The sequence below is a fragment of the Vulpes lagopus genome, chromosome 12 (genome assembly GCF_018345385.1).
Source record: "Vulpes lagopus strain Blue_001 chromosome 12, ASM1834538v1, whole genome shotgun sequence".
In the NCBI taxonomy this organism is placed as follows: Eukaryota; Metazoa; Chordata; class Mammalia; order Carnivora; family Canidae; genus Vulpes; species Vulpes lagopus.
The window spans coordinates 27,379,333-27,400,207 of NC_054835.1; the positions used below are offsets into that span (position 1 = coordinate 27,379,333).

At 38.2% G+C, this 20,875-nt stretch overlaps 1 protein-coding gene across 1 annotated transcript in view; it reads right to left on the reverse strand.

Annotated features, from left to right (window-relative positions):
* Nucleotides 1-241: 241 nt before the first annotated feature.
* DHX40 (DEAH-box helicase 40) overlaps nt 242-20,875 on the reverse strand; it is a 50,531-nt gene continuing 29,897 nt past the window's right edge. Inside the window, exons 13-18 of the mRNA XM_041726450.1 lie at nt 9,749-9,863; nt 8,813-8,921; nt 7,791-7,885; nt 4,799-4,868; nt 4,278-4,506; nt 242-1,540 (exon numbers count right to left, since the gene is read on the reverse strand). Coding sequence (XP_041582384.1) covers nt 1,401-1,540; nt 4,278-4,506; nt 4,799-4,868; nt 7,791-7,885; nt 8,813-8,921; nt 9,749-9,863 — 758 coding nt within the window. The 3' untranslated portion in view covers nt 242-1,400. The remainder of the gene's footprint in view (nt 1,541-4,277; nt 4,507-4,798; nt 4,869-7,790; nt 7,886-8,812; nt 8,922-9,748; nt 9,864-20,875) is intronic.

Sequence of the window (20,875 nt, forward strand, 5' to 3'; positions counted from 1 at the left end):
TACAACAGACAAATTAACCATGCTGGGAATCTTAAGGGAGCCATCATCACTCACCTTACTTTAAGAACAAACACACAGATTTGGGTCCTGATGTGCTTTTTCAATAAAGACTCAAGTTTCTAGTATTGAACAGAAAACTGTTAAGACAGCAAAGAAAGTAATTGCAAAAAGTTATTTACCTATGAAAAATTTAGATTCTTAATTTTCACAAAAAATATCTAAAAACACACATTATACTACCTTTTGAATTTTAATGACACTAATAGCTTTATTTAACAAACATTGATGACTACTATGTGCAAAGCACTGTGCTAGGTGCCATAAAAGATACAAAGATGAAAAAGACATAGTCCCTGCCCACAAGGAGCGTATAATCTAGTGGGGGAGACAGACAGATACACAAATAACTAGAATACAAGGCAGTAAACACAGAGTGGGCAAGTGCTGAGTGTGGCCTGAGTGTTATACTAACTAGCCTCAAGGTTCCAATTTGAAACACTGGTGATGTAGTGTTGGCTGCTTTGAAGAAATCCCATTTCAAGATCAGCGTAACAGATGTTTAATTGGTCCTACCCAAGCAGCTGGATGGAGCCAAGAGCGCAGGCCAGGCAGAGGGGCTGTTTGAAACACTGTCACACCTACATACATGATGCTGATACAGGTATGTAGGGACAGCTTAAAAAAAAAAGAAAAAACAACATATATATATCATCTGTCCTTTGGTTAATGGCTATAGCTACTGTCTTAAACAATATATTTTTATATAAAAAGGAATCTGTATAATCCCAGAAAAATCAATTTAAGGATTAATATTAATTCAACAAAGAAACTTGCCATAGGCAATTTTCTTATTTACTAATTGATTAAGTCTTTTCTCTAAATATCTATAAAGCTCTGTAGCAATTAAACAGTTAGACATCTAAGTATTGCTGAGTAAAAACCTCTTATATTCAGCCTTCTGAAGGAAATGGTCACATACCTGATAACCTGATATAATACTATTCTAATAGCAACAAGAAGGCCTTAAAGAGATTTAAGGAAAATAATTTTTAATACTTCAAATGCAAATGGAATACACGCTGATTAAATACAATTCAGTGTTCTTTGAAAATATTTCAATGACAGCATTTGATACCAGTTAAGGCCAGCAAAATTGAAGTGAGGAAAATATTACATGTATTGTCTTTCATTGGTTTCATATATCATTGCCTAGGACAATGGCAACTCAATCTTTTCTTTGAAAATTCCATTTATTGGTACTGATGAACTTTGATTTGCTTTTAGCTTATATGCTAATAACAGCTGCTGACCACTTCCTCTTGGTAGTGCTGATATAAATGGCAAAGTAGAAGCACATTTCCTGGCTGCTTTTCCTACTTCCTGAATTGGAGGTTCACCACTTAGCCTGTTTCCTTCCGTGTGTCACTGTGATCCTGGGACCTCTGCTGTTTTCGCTCAAGGAAACGAGCACGTGCATCTGATATGGATTTATCATCATTTCTTCTTTGCATTTTCTTTAGGACTTCTTTTGAGATTCCATCTGAAAACGTTACAAATTAGTCAGTAAACTTCAGTTGTGAAAATCAGTACAAGAAATATTAGGAGAAGGACATGCCCTGATTTTTCAATGTTAAGGGGGAAAAAAAGTAAATTAAAATTTGTCCTTTTAAAAGAAACAGTGTAGTCTACAGTTAAAAAATAAAAAGGGAAGGGAAGGGGAAGGAAAGGGAAGGGGAAGGAAGAGGAAGAGGGAGGGGAAGGAAAGGGAAGGGGAAGGGAAGGAAAGGGGAAGGAAAGGAGAAAGCAAGGGAAGGGAAGGGAAGGGAAGGGAAGGGAAGGGAAGGGAAGGGAAGGGAAGGGGAAACAGAAAGGGAAAGGGAAGGAAAGGGAGAAAGCAAGCATGGAGACCTAAATGTTAGAACAACTGACCCTAATTCAAACATGTAGTAGAGTTATACAACGCAATGAAACACTACATTTTTAGACTCTTCCAGATCTTGGGCAAAATTCCTTACCACTCTATTTCTCATGGTGTTTTTAAAGATTTTATTTATTGATTTGAAGGTGGGGGGAGCGCACGCACAAGCAGGGGGAGCAACAGAGGGAGAGGGAGAAGTAGGCAGGGAGCCTGATGTAGGGCTTGATCCCAGGACCCTGGGATCACGACCAGAGTCGAAGACACCCAACAGACTGAGCAACGCAGGCACCCCTACTTATTTCTCATGATGTTAAAAAAAGATAATACAATTTGCTCCATCAATCAGCCTCAGAGGTAGGAGAAAGAGAATCCAGGCTCCACGTTCAGTGCACAGTTGGTGCAGGGCTCAATCTTACAACCTTAAGATCATGACCTGAGCAGAAATCAAGAGTCTGCCACTTAACTGACTGAGCCATCCAGGTGCCCCAATGCCTTAGACTCTTAAGTTCTTGCATTGGTATGAGTATTCACATGGGTTCTTGGAACTAGACATAACTCTAGCTGAGGACATAAATGAATGTTACTAAACGTAGAGGACATGACCCTCATTTCTGCTACTGTATTTCTTCTGGCCAAGTGTATATAGTTAGGTCTTCATGACAATATATATTGTGGGGGGGAATGGTAATGCTTGTGAAAATCCATCAGCAGATATCTATACTTACATTTCTTTTTTATATATATTAATTTTTATATGAGGCTGTATAGTTTATACATTTTTTCATTTAAAAAATTAAGGTATAATTTTTTAAAATTTATTTTTATTTATTTATGATAGACATAGAGAGAGAGAGAGAGAGAGAGAGAGAGAGAGGCAGAGACACAGGCAGAGGGAGAAGCAGGCTCCATGCCAGGAGCCCGATGCGGGACTCGATCCCGGGACCCTAGGATCGCGCCCTGGGCCAAAGGCAGGCTCGAAACCGCTGAGCCACCCAGGGATCCCCAAGGTATAATTTATCTATAGTAAAATATACACTTTTTAGCATACAGTTCTATGAATTCTTACTATTCCATACAGTCTGTGACCAAAATCAGGAGACAGAATCCTCAACCCCCCAAATTCCCTCCTGTCCCTTTGTGGTCAACCCCTCCTCTCACCCCCAGCTTCTCACAACCACTGATCTATCTCAACAGATCTATTTTTTAAAAGGTATTGGTTTTCACATCCCAAATTGACCTTTTTTTTTTTTTTTTTTTTTTTTCCAAATTGACCTTTATTATAAAATTTTAAGGGTGTCTGGGTGACTCAGTGGGTTAAGCATTTGACTCTTGATTTCGGCTCAGGTCATGATCTCAGGGCTGAGAGATGGAGCCCTCGCTTAGCACAGAGGCTACTTGAGGTTCTCTCTCTCTGCCTTCTGCCCCTCCCTGCCCTCCCACTCTACAAGCATGTGCTCTCTATCTCAAAAATAAATAAGTAAATAAAAATAAAATCTTATTTAAAAAAATCAGCCTCAGAAAGCTTTACTGAAGAGCCTTTTGTACCTATGAGGTGAAAATTAAACTTTCTGTCCTAGTTCAGTATAACTGTTTATGTCTCTCAACTAGGGACCTAACATTTCACAGAAAAATCCCCTAGAAAAAATTTTAAATTTTTTTAAAATTTTTATTTATTTATGATAGTCACAGAGAGAGAGAGAGAGAGAGAGAGAGGCAGAGACACAGGCAGAGGGAGAAGCAGGCTCCATGCACTGGGAGCCCGATGTGGGATTCGATCCCGGGTCTCCAGGATCGTGCCCTGGGCCAAAGGCAGGCGCCAAACCGCTGCGCCACCCAGGGATCCCTAGAAAAAATTTTAAAAAGATGTTCTGAAGTAATAGTTCACAAAATTTTATAAGCAAAATAAAAGTAGCAAAGACCTACTGAAAAACAGTATGTCATTATAATTAACAGTATAGGCCATCACATCAAGTCAGTTTCCTTGGATTCAAAAATCCAGACTCACAACTTATTAGCTATGGAATTTTCAGCAAATTATTATATGCTAAGTATTTCCTTATCTATAAAGCGGGGATATATACTTACATGTACTTAATTCATAGGGTTATTGTGAAAACTCAATGGGGTAATACAAGTTGTTAGCACATGACAAAGGCTCAACAGATACTGTTGTTATTAATAATGTTGTAGACAGAGGGGTTAAGGAAAACATGATTAACTGGAAGGAAAGACAGAAGTGGAAGTAAAGTCTGAGACTCATGACAACTCTGCTTTCTCAGGGGACAGAGCCCGAATCTATGCTATGTAACAATATTTATGCTTCTTGGACTTCTATCACTAGAACAAGTGATTGACTCACCCTTTAGATGCTTTACATTTTCTTTATTTGTCCATCTCCTCCTTGCATCTTCTCTTACTTCACGTCGGGCCACACTGCTCAAATCATGTGCATTAAATTCATGCAACTTGGGTAACAAGTCTCTCACCCATTCATAACGGATTGGACACACAATTCTTGCGTAGACTTTGGTGGTAACTAATACCTCATGAAAAATGATCCATTCGAGTTTGGTTTCTTGTTCATGAAGCTATATAAAAGAATTCATTTAAGGATGATAACTCAGTAAGCTGCCTTATTCCACATTTGATCAGCCACATACTAACAGCCCAAATTCTTCTGAATTAATTCCTATATTCTTCAATCAGGAGGCATGGGCCAACCAGTACCTTACAGTTTTATGTAATAAAGATATAGGCTAAACTTAACCTCAAAGTGAAAAGTAGAAGACATTTGTGCATTACTAATTCCTACACCTTTACAAATTTCTTTCCTTTATTAAAAATAGGACACTTTAATAATAATAATAATAAAGCACTTACTGCTGAGGAAGGATGAATGTGAACTGGGCTTCCACGCCCATCCATTGTGCAAAACGTTCTCCCAACAGATCTAAGAACCAAACCAAATAAAACAAAATCAAAGGATAAAGAACAGTAAAACAATAAAATAAATAAACCACCAAGTCTAACAATGAACAATTATAATATGTTTTACCACAAAGAGTGCTACAAACAGAAGTTTAAACTTTTTCAATTGTCACTATAACTTCTCTACCAACTCCTCTTAAATAATGATACAACTTCTCATTATATATAACCTAAACAGTCATTTCAGTTAAGTACAACATTTCTGGTCAATAATTAGTAATATTAACATTAATACCATATTTGTGCTTTAAAGTTTCTAGAATGATTTTATAATAAAGACTCAAAACAACCTGCGAGTTTTGAGAGCAAAGTACTTTTATTTAGAAGTCAAAACTGAGATTCAAATAAATCAACTAGTCTTCTAAAGATCACAGAGTTAATGTATAGTGAAAGCAAGTCCCAAACATAGGTCTTCTGACTTAAATACAATGTTCTTTATATAGTATGCTACATCTCTTTTTAAAGGGATAATTTTCACTATTCTAAAATCTGATGATTAGAACATTGCACCTATCATTTTTCTAATTCATGTTCTTAACTTCAAATTCCTATCCTCTTCTGGGGCGCCTGGGTGGCTCAGTTGGTTAGGTGTCTGCCTTTGGTTTAGGTGATGACTCCAGGGTCCTGGAACTGAGCCCCACATTGGGCTCCCTACTTGCCTGCCCCTCCTTCGCACTCCTGTTCTCTACCTCTTTCTCAAATAAATGAATAAAATCTTTAAGCTCTCTACCTCTTTCTCAAATAAATGAATAAAATCTTTAAAAATAATTCCTATCCTCTTCTATACTTCCCTACATAAATATTATTCGAAAGACTTGTCAAAATACTAGCCCTAGTTCAATTATCACTACAGATGATTTCCTATAATACTTTGTATATAGTCCCATTATAACACAGATCAGACTGCATTATAATTGTTTACATACTGTACAGTACAAAAATCTTTTTTACTTGAATTATGTTAGTTGCCAACCTTATGCCCCATCATCTCCAAATACATGAGTGTACATTTCCTAAAATCAAGGACATTCTCTTGGGCATCTGGGTGGCTAGGTGGTTGAGCATCTGCCTTTGGCTCAGGTCATGACCCTGGGGTCCTGGGATCCAGTCCCACATCAGACTCCCTGAGGAGAGACTGTTTCTCCCTCTGCCTCGTGTCTGCCTCTCTGTGTGTCTCTCATGAATAAATAAATAAAATCTTTAAAAAAAAAAAAAAAAAGGACATTCTCCTACATAACTGTAATACGTAATACAACCATCAAAACCAGAGAATTAACACTGAAGGATGATTAACATCTAATCCTCAGATCCCAATGAAGTTTTATCCAAATGTCCTAATAATATCCTTTACAGCAAAAGGATCCAAATCAGAATCAAGTATTAATTTTATTTTTCATGTCCCCTTAGTCTCCTTCATTCTGGCATATTCCCCAGTCTTTGACCTTCTTGATCTTGACAGCTTTTTTAGTAATAATTTTGTAGTATGCTCCTCAATTTGAGTTTGTTTGTTTCAAGATGATTAGATATAGGTTATGTATCTTTGGCAGAAACATCACAGAAGTGAAGCTGTATTTTTCATTATATCCTTTCAGGAAGAACATGATTTCAATTTGTTTCATGACTGATAGTGTACACTTTGATGGCTTGATTTGGGTAGCATCTGCCAGGCTACTCCATGAAAAAGTTACTTTTTTCCTTTTCTCTTTGTAATTAATAAGAATTTTGTAGAGAGGTGCACGACTAATTTTATTTGTCATTAAACTTTTAATTTATTCATTTATTAATTTATATAACTACAGACCCATTGATTTCATGTTTTACTTTAGTAGGCTATATAATCCATTACTATCATTATTTATTTTGATGCTACAATGTCCCATATTGGATCAGCTGGGGACTATTCAAGCAACTAGCTCCAGCATACTTCTAACATGCCCTCAAACTTGATTTATCTCTTCTTGCTTACTGATAAAATAAGATGTTCTGGGCTCATCTTGTACCTTCCTACCCCTATTTCTCCAAACAGCTCTGAGTCCATTAGGCGGCAAATGGTTGTTTCAAGTCACAATCTGGGCACTAACTATATTCATTACTATTATGTTATTGCTCTCACTTCATCTCAGAGCTAGGATCTTGTATAAATGTAAATATTTACACACATACATATAAATATATATTATAAATATATACAGTAACATCTATTTTTATTTCTGTATCTATCTATCCATCCATCTAAGTATATTGAAAGCCATTAAGTTCACAATGATACCCTAAAATTCCAATCCAAAACTACAGGGCTCATTCTCATTTTCTATTTTCTCCCTTTCAGTATTTCTAACTCCATTCACCATTCCTTAATATATTAAATTATGTGATCAATTCCTTTGTATATAATAAGTTTCCCATCATCACTATTGTTACCCCTTCCCCTAAGAAGATGCCCTCTCTCACTACACTCAGACTCTAAATGCAACACCAAACACCTCCCATATGAGTGCCTTCCCCATCCTGCTCAACTGCTGATACTCTACACTGAGCTCTCCTTCCTCAGAGATGTCATGCTCACTCAACTTGTTTGTCTTTCAACCTCCACACAGAGCCACCCCTTGCAAGGAAACCCTTGTCATTCAACTTAGGTACTGATACCCCATTCTAGACGGCTGTCCTACAAACTCCCTCCTACCAAACTTGAGGTCCAATGCCCCACTCTGAGCCACTGCAGCTCTCCCTTCACAAGTGACAATTATGAAGTCACTGTAATTGATGTCATCATAATCACGGAGCTTAAATAAATCATCAATCTTTAATATTATATTAAACAGTTCAACATTGTAGTCAAATACAGTAGTATTTCTTATCCATTTCTCAAGTTCATATTGCTTACCTTCGAGCTACATTTTTGAAATAGCCTGCACAAAGACATCTTCGTAGTACTTCATGTTTTGGGCCTTCAAAGGTCTCTCTTGGAAAATCACTTTGCTATAGAAATAATATATATATAGTGGTAATCTCACAGAATAGTATGAAATAATCTTTCATTCTGAAAACTACACATTTTTAAAGACTTCTGTTTCTGGCTAGAATGAAGTAAGAGGGATCAGATCTGAGGCACCAGGAAGGCTCAGTTGTTTAAGCGTCTGACTCATGATTTCAGCTCAGGTCATGATCTCAAGGGTCGTGAGATTGAGCCCCACGACAGTCTCTGTGCTCAGTGCAGAGTCTACTTGTCTCTTTCCCTCTGCTTTTCCCCTTAATCGCTAGCTCTCTCTCTCTCTCTCTCTCAAATAAATAAATAACATCTTTTAAAAAAAGAGAGATCAGATTTACCCTTCTGCTTGAAACAACCAAAAAATATGAAATAATGATTTCCAAAGCACTGCATATCAAGCAATAAGAATAGTGATCCATGAGAAATAAATGCAGTGTGAGAAAAAAATGAAATAAGCCCAATGACTGCCCCTGCTTACAGTCAACCTTGAGAGAGATTCTGGATGAAGGCTCAGGGAAGGAATAATCCATGTGGAACCTGGAGCATTATTCCCCCAGCTAAAGAAACAGGGCCGAGAATCCAGGAAGACCAAGATGGCTAGAATTTACATGCCAAGAGTTCAGAAGAGAAGAGAACTTGATAGAGATAGGGCTCCCAGAAATTTACTGAAGGGCCTCCACAAGGGTTCAGCTGAGCACTGGTTAGCATATAAAAGTGAGGAAATTACCCAAGACAAGGAAAAGCATCTCTCCAAAGGATAAGAGGTAATAGTGCTTGGTATTTACATGCAGCTAGGAATGGGGCCTATTCCTACAAACCAGAGATCAGAACATCTCATAATTTCCTATAGTTTGGGGTACGGTATTCAGAGAATCTTGCTAAAATGCTACTCAAGGAAAGATTATTATAATAATTACCTGTTTAAGCTTCCTGATTAGTTCCCGAAGTTGAGCTTCGACACGAAATGCAGAAAATAAGCATCTCCAATGAATCCAATGTTTTTGGCACCACGAAGCTGGAGCTCCACTGCAAAACAAAAATAATGGTATCTTGAAAATACCTTCTATAAGTGAAAGTCTAACAGGGGCGTCTGGCTGGCTCAGTCAGTAGAACATGTGATTCTCAATTTTGGGGTCATGAGTTCAAGCCCCACATTGAGCACAGAATTTACTTAAAAAAAAAAAAAAGATAGTTTAACATTCTCATACCTATTATAAAACTAGAAACAAATAAGCAATTGTCAGGTTTTTTATGAGATCTGTTCAATTACTGAGAAAGCACTTTAAAGAATTTGAAAAAACTAATGTATCTCTGAGTGAATTAAAAAATAATTTGTATGGGTGCCTGGGTGGCTCAGTCTGTTGGGCATCTGCCTTTGGCTCAGGTCATGGTCCCAGGGTCCTGGGATCAAGTTCTGCATCAGGCTCCCTGCTCTGTAGGGGGCCCTGCTTCTCCCTCTCCATCTGCCTACTCCTTCCCCTGCTGCTCTCTCTCTCTGTGTCAAGTAAATAAATAAAATCTTTTAAAATAATTTGTAAATGAATTTCTTCTTATACATATATACTTTAACAAATTATTTTCTCATCCATGCTACTTCTACAGAACCAAAATTCTATAAGGTCACCTTCAGGAAAGGTTTAGGGAGAGAATGAAGAAGATAACTAATATTATATAATAAATGCCTACTTAGTAACAGTTACCTGGCATAGATAAATCTCACTTATGTTCACAAAAATAACTTGAGGTCAATAGTATCCCCACTGAACCTTACTGTCTAAAGTTATGTAATAAATATGCATTGGAGCTATATTTCAAACAGACAATTTCTTAGTACATAGAACTATTTCACATACCTTGATTTGCACTGTTCAAAGATGACAGCTAAAGTTGCAAAGTCATTGAATCCTCCAGCTTTAGCTGCCAATTCTCTATGTCTTTGTTCTGCTTCCTTCTGGTACTCTGGATCAACTAAAATGACAATTGGAGAGACAATTTAGTTACACTTTATATCAAATGCCTACATTCGCTTTGTTTACTCAAGGTCATTAGAATCTGCTTCATCATCTACAGTGGAATAAGGTGGAACTATATTAACTCTTCGGGGTGGGGGGAACACCTCTAATTACTCCCATAACTTCTTTTCTTCTTTTCTTGTGATGTGTAAAAAAGCAATACTTTGGAGCAATTCACCATACTTTGGAAATTTAACCAGAATAGTAACAATAATTCTCCCAATATGCTTGCCTTTAAAATAGAATTTAGAATTTATTTTTTAAGTTTGTTTTGATCATAAGAGTAACCCATGTTCACAGTAAAAAGAAAGTATGCAGGAGTTCAGCATTCCCCACTCTGTCACATTACCCATAAACCAAACCTCAAGGCTAACCACTGTTAAGTATCAATTGAATGTGTGTCCTTCAAGATATTTTCTAAGTATATACCAGCATATGTATATAGTGGTTTATTTTTACATAAATGGGTTATAAGTTCTGAAACTTCCTTTATTTAATAATAGCTTCTTGTCAGTACCTGTAGAATTTTTCATTCTCAAAATAGCTACATTGTATCCCCAGGGGTATAAGGAACATAACACAATTTAACCAGTCCCTATTTATCCAATTCCTAATTAAGGGCAATTACACAGGACTATCCTATAAGCAGAACTGAACTACTAAAAGCCTTTTCTTTCCTTTTTTAACTTTATATTGAAGTAAAACATGTATGCAGAAAACAACCAGGTTATAATTGTACAGTTCAATGTTAACAAGCATAACATACCAATATACTCAACACCCAGATCAACAGTGTATTACTAGCACCCAGAAGCCCTCTTTTTGCTCTCCTTGCAATAACTACCTATACCCTCTACAAGTAATCATATCCTAACTTCTAACCTCATAGAAGGGTTTTCCTGTTTCTAAATTTTGTATAAATGTACTTCGTGTTTGATTTCCTTAGCTCAATGTTGTTTTTGAGATTTATCTGTTAGTGATTTTGACCCAATCCCACTCAGGATTCATATGCTCTCTGACTGCCCAAGTTCCCCACATAATATTTTACCCAAGTTAAAAAAAAAAAAAAAAAATTTTACCCAAGCTAAATTTCTTTGAGAGTCTCACTTTTTTTCAAAATTTCCTAGGGTTCCTTTATTCATTCTACCACATCATACCACAATTCCTATTGCTTTAATATACACATCACAACTAAATTTAGCATAAGCACCATATTGCCTGATACTAGAGAGCAGCACTTATATAGACTACTACAATGCAAATCTGCAAAGCAGCAGTTCCTGGTATTAGGAGGAAAGCAATCTGATTAAAGAAAACACTCATGAAGATAAAAAGTCTTTCATCCCAGGCTTTAAGTAGCTTCCACCCTTGTTACCTAGGTAACAACTGAGGGAAGCAGCTAGAGACAAAAGGAGAAACAATATGATTAATTACAGGCCATACAAACAGCCTTACCAAGATGAAAATACAATTCCCATCTCCTGAACCATTTAGGGAAACTGATTTTTAAGCCAAAACATTTCATTTCCAGCACTGAATCACCACTGCCCGAAAGGTATTATGCCAAAATTCAAATTGCACTACACTCATCATCGTGTTCTGGCTCCCAACACTAGGAGACACGCCTTTCTATCAGGCAGGGGCTCTAGGGTCCCTGAATTGTGTTTCATGCTATAGAAATGTAGAGCACCAGATTCCTTGAACCCCTGGGCTATAAAGCCGCAGAGAAGCTTCCCACTTGGCTCAGTTCTTTTCTCTGCCCCAGCCAACCATTCAATTTGGCACCAGCATAATTTACACAGGTAGCTTACTATCTCTTACTAAAATGTCAGAGTAACTGCACCAACTTTTAGTGTAGATCACAATGTTAAACTCAGCTCATATTTTGTGAAGATTAACTCTGCCTGGTTAGTGTTGGATCCTTGTTGTTTAGTGTCTACTTGCTCACATTTTAAAAAATGTAGGATACTCTATGTCCATCATGAATAAATAAATAAAATACAATTTTAAAAAAGGGGGGGGTAAATCCCTGGGTGGCTCAGCAGTTTAGCGCATGCCTTTGTCCCAGGGCGTGATCCTGGAGTCTCAGGATCAAGTCCCACATCGGGCTCCTGGCATGGAGCCTGCTTCTCCCTCTGCCTGTGTCTCTGCCTGTGTGTGTCTCTCATGAATAAATAAATAAAATCTTAAAAAAAAAATGTAGAAGCATATTGCTTCCCTGGCTGTCCACCTCACATTGATAGCTTCTCTCTGTCTCTGCTCTCTTCTTCCATTATTCTCAAAGTCAAGAGAACAAATAACATTTTTTTGTTCCTTTTCCCTGACTCTCCCCTAAAATAACCTAATTAATTGAAATTAAAAGAGGCAGAAGTCCCACAGTAAATTCAGGATATGTCTAGGAAAGTCAAAATCCATATCACACATAGTTCCTACAATCTCAGCAAGTCTGTCCTTTAAACAACAGTCTGATTATTCATCTTTAATTACTTTCCAGTAGACATATCACTGTCTTTAATTTATTACTATTTCCCCAGATGGAATTCTATTATCAGTTTTACATCATCAAATAGGTAGATGATACTGAAACAAGAACTATAAGTAACAAGGTGAAACAAGCAAAACAAATTATCAGCTGAACTTCTCCATTTGGGAAGATAATTTGATACTTTTCTAGAGAGCACTCCATCAGAAAACAAAACCATTTCACAGAAGATTTCTTTTTTTTTCTTTTTTCCACAGAAGATTTCAATAATAATAACAGTCCTCAGAGCTAACACATAAAGTGCCCTTTATTTCAAAAATATCACAATTAAAGTAAACACTTTAGGAACAACCCAGTGTTGTTATTTTAAATTTGTTCCATTTTGAGGCAACGCTTTTTATCACCTAAAAAATATTTAACAGCTCTTACTTCATTGTGTGACTTCTAAAGCAATATCTATACTAGCATTCTAGCAGATGTTGTATACAGTTTACCATGGCAAAAGACATCACTAAAAATGTTGACAGTATGATCATTTTGATGTTTATAATCTGAATGTTAGATGTTAGAATACTGCCCAGTTTTACCAGTAACTATATAAAAAACTAAATTAGGTGATCTACAAAGACCCAAGCCAGAAAGGACTGTTTAACCTATAAAGACTACAAATGCATGTTAGAAGTAGCTGGAAAGCCAATATACATTTTGGGTGTAACAAGATCGTAACAAGTCACATGCTCAAAAGCTGAAGCTGCATTTTGCAGCAGCTCAAGTTCTTAATGATTCAGGTTTTAAAATTAATTATATATTTATATAAAAACCATAGTATTTAAACATGAAAAAAAACTGATAGCAATTGTTATCTCTAGGACATGTTTAGTCCTTGGGTCTGATGAGAAGACTTACTTTTCATTTAGTTCTCTGTGTAGTGTTTGAATTGAATTTTTAAATATATACATATATTGGAAATGGTGATGTGAGGAGTGGGTGAAACCTTTCTCCCAGAGAGACATCTGTTAAACCAGTCAATCACCAAAGACGATCATTCAAAGTCTCTGGAGACTGAATCTATAGAATTCAATAAGAACAGAATGAAGGATCACATTTGAGTAGGAACTACACTCAACCCCCCCATAGCTTTGTGTGGAAGAGGGCTTAGCAGCCTGAACACAGCAGCCTTTCCCTTACCTCCAGCTCATTGCTCTATAAGAATAATCAAGGCTGAACAACTAATGAATGAGGAACAGTAATGGCAGTGCTTACAGCTCTGTTTTGCACAAGTGCTGTTCTAGTGAGTTCAGCAGCTGAGTGATACCTCCCACCACTCTCAGTTTCAGAGAGCTATACCAGGTTTTTGTTTTTGGCAGCCAGTGGATATCCACCGATACCATCTCACCAAGCTTTGTGCTGAGGAAAATGTATACTGGGCAGTGGTGGTAACCAAAGCACCAGTTCCCTATCTCCCACTTCAAGCTTCTGCTCTACAGGGAGGATCTTGGTGGGGCAACCCGTGAAGAGCAGATTCCCAATCAACTCCCAGCTCCTATTCCATAGCACAGAGGTTCTACCCATGAGAGGAAAGAGACAAGCATTGTTAAAAACCAGCAATACTTTACCCCTGCCAAGGTACCTAACTTTATTTGGATCAGACTATGGAATAATTAATGCCCCAAAGGCACTGTCAAAAACAACAGAGCAATGAGCTACCAATCAGTGGAGACTAACAGCTTAAAGTGTTACCATTAGAAATTGAGGCAGATAGGCCAAAAACTTAATAGGAAGATCAGAGAAACGTGCTAAACCCAGAATTGTCTTGATGTTCTGAAAGACGATGCAGATGCCCAAGGTTATACCTTCTGAGGAGATACAAAAGGTACAAAAAGGAGAGGCAAACTTGACGGGATGAGCACTGGGTGTTATTCTGTATGTTGGTAAATTGAACACCAATAAAAATTAATTTATAAAAAAAAAAAAAAAAAGGAGAGGCAACATTTGAGCTTCCAGTCTATGGTAGAACACAGGACAAACTCATAAACTCTGAACTGTGAAAACAGTCTCTAAACTACACAACACATATCCAACAGTAAAAGGTAAAAAATTCACTAACTTAAAAGTATTAAGTACAACCTCCAGCCAACAACCAGTAGCTGACTGCTGGCATTGAATTGTACAAAAAAGTATGGAAACTTCACTAAGTGGGGCTCAATAGTAGATATGGTTTTGGAAGAAGAAAGAATCAGCAAAATATAGATCAAGAGAGATTATGCAATCTAAAGAATAAAGAAAAAAAGGAATGATGAAAAATGAGCAGCCTCAGAGAAATGTGGGACACCATTAAGCACACGAACATTTGTATAACAGGACTGCCAGAAGGAAAGAGGCAGAAAAATTTTTAAGGCAATAGCTGAAAAATTCCAAAATTTGATGAAGAACATTAATCTACACATTGAGGAAGCTTAATGAACTCCAAGTAGGATAAAAGCAAAAGGACCCACAGACACATAATAGCCAATATACTGAAAGCAGCAAAAGGAAAATGACTTATTATGCACAAAAGAATCCCAATAAAATTAACAAATGACTTCTCATTAGATGTAATGGATGCTGGAGGACTGTGGAATGATTTATTTATTCACAGTGTTGAAAGAAATTGCCACCTAAGAATCCTATATCCAATAAAATAATCTTTCAAAATGAAGGCAAAATAAAGACACTCCCAGATAACAAAACCTAAAAGAATTCATTGCTCGCATACCTGATTTACAGGAAATAATAAAGGAAGTTATTCAGGCTGAAGGCAAGTGGCACCAGACAGTAATTTGAATGACACTGAAAAAAAAACACTGGCAAAAGTAAAATATGTAGGTAAATGGAAAAGAAAATATTTCTTCTATTATGTTCCTTTAGTGATTGAAAAAGAAACTGCATGAAATATTACCTATAAAATTGTATTGTTGGGTGTATTAATAGAGAAATGTAATAGATTTGACAATAACACCTCATGTATTACATATTTTTTTAAAAAAGAGACCTAGGTCAGTATCTAAAGGAAAAAAAAACCTCAAACCTGTGCCTGACATAACAATAGAAAAGGCCACTGCTATTTTATAGTTACATTTTCATTATGTGGAATTTGGAGACACTGATAAATCTCCTAGCTACACCTCAGTGCTTCAGGGGTAATTCATGTTTCATATCCATTAACATGACTAACATCAAGTGCTTCCCAAAGGCAAGATTTAATCAAAAATATCTCACCAAATCAAAGCACAGAATATAAGATATATTCCTGTTGGCTATATTATCTGAATATTCTAAAGAGGAAGACCTATGTTCATAGATACCTAAAGCCAAATATTAGACTAACAAAGAGAAGTCTCCTTTTTCCTTGAGGGCCTACAAATATAGGTCACTTTTAAATAATGTTTTCCTAAAGTGTAGGTCCCAAATAAAGGCCTTCAAGATACTAAAAACCAATTCAATGACCTGATAAAAAAACAAAGAACACATAATTAAAACCTAAGACCTGAACAACCTAAAAAGTTAAAAAGTTGAGAAAATAATCCATCCACACACAGAAGATTCTAAATAAAAATTTTAAAATCAGGGACACCTAGGTGGCTCAGTCCGTTGAGCATCTGACTCTTGGTTTCAGCTCAGGTCATGATCTCAGGACCACAGAATCCAGTGAGCCCTGTGATGGCCTGTGTGTTCAGTGCAGACTGTGCTTGAGATTCTCTCCCTTTCCCTCTGCCCCTCCCCTCTGTTCCCACATGCTTTCTAATTCTAAAATAAATAAAATCTTAAAAAGAAAAAAAATTTAAAGCTAATACCTGGCCTTCTACTTCCAGTACTGGAATAGACTTAATTTTTCATTTCTTCACAACTTCTTTCAAAGACATATGAAAGTTTAAAGGAATATTATAATACTGTATTTGAAGTTTATAATGTATTAAATGTAATATATATGACAACAATAGCACACATGATGGAGGAATGAATAGAACTAAATTGTTGCAAGGTTTTCTATATTTTACATGAAGCAATAAAATATTCATTGAGTAAACTGTGATTAAAGATGTAAATTATAAGCCCTCAGCAAGGAGAATAGCAACAAGAATAAAGGGTTCAACACAATCCCTATCAAAATTCTAGCAGACTTTTTCTTGAAAAACCTGGTATGCTGATTCTAAAATCTTTATAGAAATGCAAGGAATATGGAATAACCACAAGAGTATCAAAAAAGGAGGGGAGGGGTAAGATGGCGGAAGAGTAGGGTCTCCAAGTCACCTGTCCTCAACAAATTACCTAGAAAACCTTCCAATCATCCTGAAAATCTACGAATTCGGCCTGCGATTTAAAGAGAGACCAGCTGGAATGCTCCAGTGAGAAGAGTTCGTGCTTCTATCAAGGTAGGAAGACGGGGAAAAAAGAAATAAACAAACAAAAGGCCTCCAAGGGGGAGGGGCCCCGCGAGGAGCCGGGCTGAGGCCGGGGCGAGTGTCCCCAGGACAGGAGAGCCCCGTCCCGGAGGAGCAGGAGTGCACCAACCTTCCCCACGGAAAGGCCTCCTGGGGAATTGGAGCAGGATCCCCAGAAAGGCGGGGATGCCCTCGGGCTCCCTGGGACAGTAACAGAGGAACTGCGCCCCGGAGAGTGCGCCGAGCTCCCTAAGGGCTGCAGTGCGCACGGCGGGACCCGGAGCAGCTCGGAGGGGCTCGGGCGGCGGCTCCGCGGAGGGGGCTGCGCGGCTCCGGGAACAGCTCGGCGGCGGCGGCTCGGGCGGAGGAAGAAGCTCCGCGGAGGGGGCGGCGCAGCTCTGGGAACAGCTCGGAGGGGCTCGGGCGGCGGCTCCGCGGAGGGGGCTACACCACCGGGAGCGTGAATCCAATAGCGCAGGTTCCGGAGCACAGGGCGCCGGGACACAGCCCAGGATCCGGCCTCCCCCCGGGACAGGCAGAGGCCGGGAGGGCCCAGGACCCCGAGGACGCTCCTGCCTGGAACTGAGCAGATCAGCGGCCCCGCCCGGGAGCCCCCAGGCCCTGCAGACGAGAGCCCCGGAGCTACTGCGGGAGCTGACTCCAGGGTCCCAGAGCTGCCGCCCCGCCACTGTGGCTTCCTCCCGGGGCCTCACGGGGTAAACAACCCCCAATGAGCAGCTGCACCAGGCAGAGGCAGAGCAGCTCCCCCAAGTGCTAACACCTGAGAATCAGCACAGCAGGCCCCTCCCCCAGAAGACCAGCGAGACGGACCAGTTCCAAGGGAAGTCAAGGGACTTAAAGTATACAGAATCGGAAGATACTCCCCCGTGTTTTTTTTGTTTTTGTTTTGTTTTGTGCTTTTTTTTCCTTTCTTTCTCCTTGATTTCTGATTGCTTCCCCCACCCCACCCCCCCTTTTTTTTTCTTTTTTTCTCCTTCCTTTCTTTTCTTTCTCTTGTTCTTCTCTCTTTTTCCCCTTTTTTTTTCTTCTTTCTCTTTTTTCTTTTTCTCTTTTCTTTCCTTCTCTCTCTCTTTTTCTCCTTTTCCCAATACAACTTGTTTTTGGCCACTCTGCACTGAGCAAAACGACTAGAAGGAAAACCTCACCTCAAAAAAAAGAATCAGAAACAGCCCTCTCTCCCACAGAGTAACAAAACCTGGATTACAATTCAATGTCAGAAAGCCAATTCAGAAGCACTATTATACAGCTACTGGTGGCTCTAGAAAAAACCATAAAGGACTCAAGAGACTTCATGACTGCAGAATTTAGATCCAATCAGACAGAAATTAAAAATCAATTAAATGAGATGCAATCCAAGCTAGAAGTCCTAACGACGAGGCTTAACGAGGTGGAAGAACGAGTGAGTGACATAGAAGACAAGTTGATGGCAAAGAGGGAAACTGAGGAAAAAAGAGACAGGCAATTAAAAGACCATGAGGATAGATTAAGGGAAATAAATGACAGCCTGAGGAAGAAAAACCTACGTTTAATTGGGGTTCCCGAGGGCGCCGAAAGGGACAGAGGGCCAGAATATGTATTTGAACAAATCCTAGCTGAAAACTTTCCGAATCTGGGAAGGGAAACAGGCATTCAGATCCAGGAAATAGAGAGATCCCCCCCTAAAATCAACAAAAACCGTTCAACACCTCGACATTTAATAGTGAAGCTTGCAAATCCCAAAGATAAGGAGAAGATCCTTAAAGCAGCAAGAGAAAAAAAGTCCCTGACTTTTATGGGGAGGAATATTAGGGTAACAGCAGACCTCTCCACAGAGACCTGGCAGGCCAGAAAGGGCTGGCAGGATATATTCAGGGTCCTAAATGAGAAGACCATACAACCAAGAATACTTTATCCAGCAAGGCTTTCATTCAAAATGGAAGGAGAGATAAAGAGCTTCCAAGACAGGCAGGAACTGAAAGAATATGTAACCTCCAAACCAGCTCTGCAAGAAATTTTAAGGGGGACTCTTAAAATTCCCCTTTAAGAAGAAGTTCAGTGGAACAATCCACAAAAACAAGGACTGAATAGATATGATGACACTAAACTCATATCTCTCAATAGTAACTCTGAACGTGAACGGGCTTAATGACCCCATCAAAAGGCGCAGGGTTTCAGACTGGATAAAAAAGCAGGACCCATCTATTTGCTGTCTACAAGAGACTCATTTTAGACAGAAGGACACCTACAACCTGAAAATAAAAGGTTGGAGAACCATTTACCATTCAAATGGTCCTCAAAAGAAAGCAGGGGTTGCCATCCTTATATCAGATAAATTAAAATTTACCCCGAAGACTATAGTGAGAGATGAAGAGGGACACTATCTCATACTCAAAGGATCTATCCAACAAGAGGACTTAACAATCCTCAATATATATGCCCCGAATGTGGGAGCTGCCAAATATTTAAACCAATTAATAACCAAACTGAAGAAATACTTTGATAATAATACACTTATACTTGGTGACTTCAATCTAGCTCTCTCTATACTAGATAGGTCTTCTAAGCACAACATATCCAAAGAAACGAGAGCTTTAAATGATACACTGGACCAGATGGATTTCACAGATATCTACAGAACTTTACATCCAAACTCAACTGAATACACATTCTTCTCAAGTGCACATGGAACTTTCTCCAGAATAGACCACATACTGGGTCACAAATCGGGTCTGAACCGATACCAAAAGATCAGGATAGTCCCCTGTATATTCTCAGACCATAATGCCTTGAAATTAGAACTTAATCACAACAAGAAGTTTGGAAGGACCACAAACACGTGGAGGTTAAGGACCATCCTGCTAAAAGATGAAAAGGTCAACCAGGAAATTAAGGAAGAATTAAAAAGATTCATGGAAACTAATGAGAATGAAGATACAACCGTTCAAAATCTTTGGGATGCAGCAAAAGCAGTCCTGAGGGGGAAATACATCGCAATACAAGCATCCATTCAAAACCTGGAGGGATCCCTGGGTGGCTCAGCGGTTTGGCGCCTGCCTTTGCCCCAGGGCGTGATCCTGGAGACCTGGGATCGAGTCCCGCGTCTTCTGGCATGGAGCCGGCTTCTCCCTCTGCCTGTGTCTCTGCCTCTTTCTTTCTATGTCTATCTTGAATAAATAAATAAGTCTTAAAAAAAAAAAAAAAAAAGGGAACACAATGTTGAAAGACTTACAATGTCTTATTTCAAAATTTATCATAAAGCTATTTAATCAACACAAAGTGGCACTGACATAAGGATATACAAACAGATAAATGGAATAAAATAAAGTCCAGAAAGAGTCATACATATATACCCATAGATTTTTCTACAAAGGTAACAATGCAGTTCAGTGGGGGAAAGAAATCTTTTCCATAAATGTGCTGGAATAAGTGTATATCCACAGAGGAAAAAAAAAGTACCCTAGACCTCAACCTCATACTATATACAAAACTTAATTTCAGATGGATCACTGTACTAAACTTTATTAAAAGCTAGATACTGTAGAGCTTTTAGGTAAACATCCATAGAAATATGAGAGAGAAAGATATTTTCACGATCTTGGGGAAGGAAAAGATCTTTTAGCAGTCAGAAAGTAGTAACCACAAAAAATAGTAACTGATGTATTAAACTTCTCAAAATTCAAAAGCTCCCCTCATCAAAAGCCACTGTTCAGAAAGTAAACAGAAAAGCCCAGAGTAGGAACAACTACATGCAACTCATACCTACCAAATAACTTGTATCCAGAGTAAATTAAAAACTCTGAGATTCCATAATTTTTTAATAAATTTAAAGTATGGGTAAAATATTTTAACAGACAATTCACAAAGGAAGACAGACAAATGACCAATAATCACATGAATGTATAAAAATATTAGTTAGCAGGAAAATGAAAATTAAACCATAAGGAGGGATTGGCAATATATAATAGAATGTATAAAACAGAATAGAATGTATAAAATAGAATGTATAAAATTAACTGACAGGCAACATCAAATGTTGAGGAAGACGTAGTACAAACTGAATTCTCA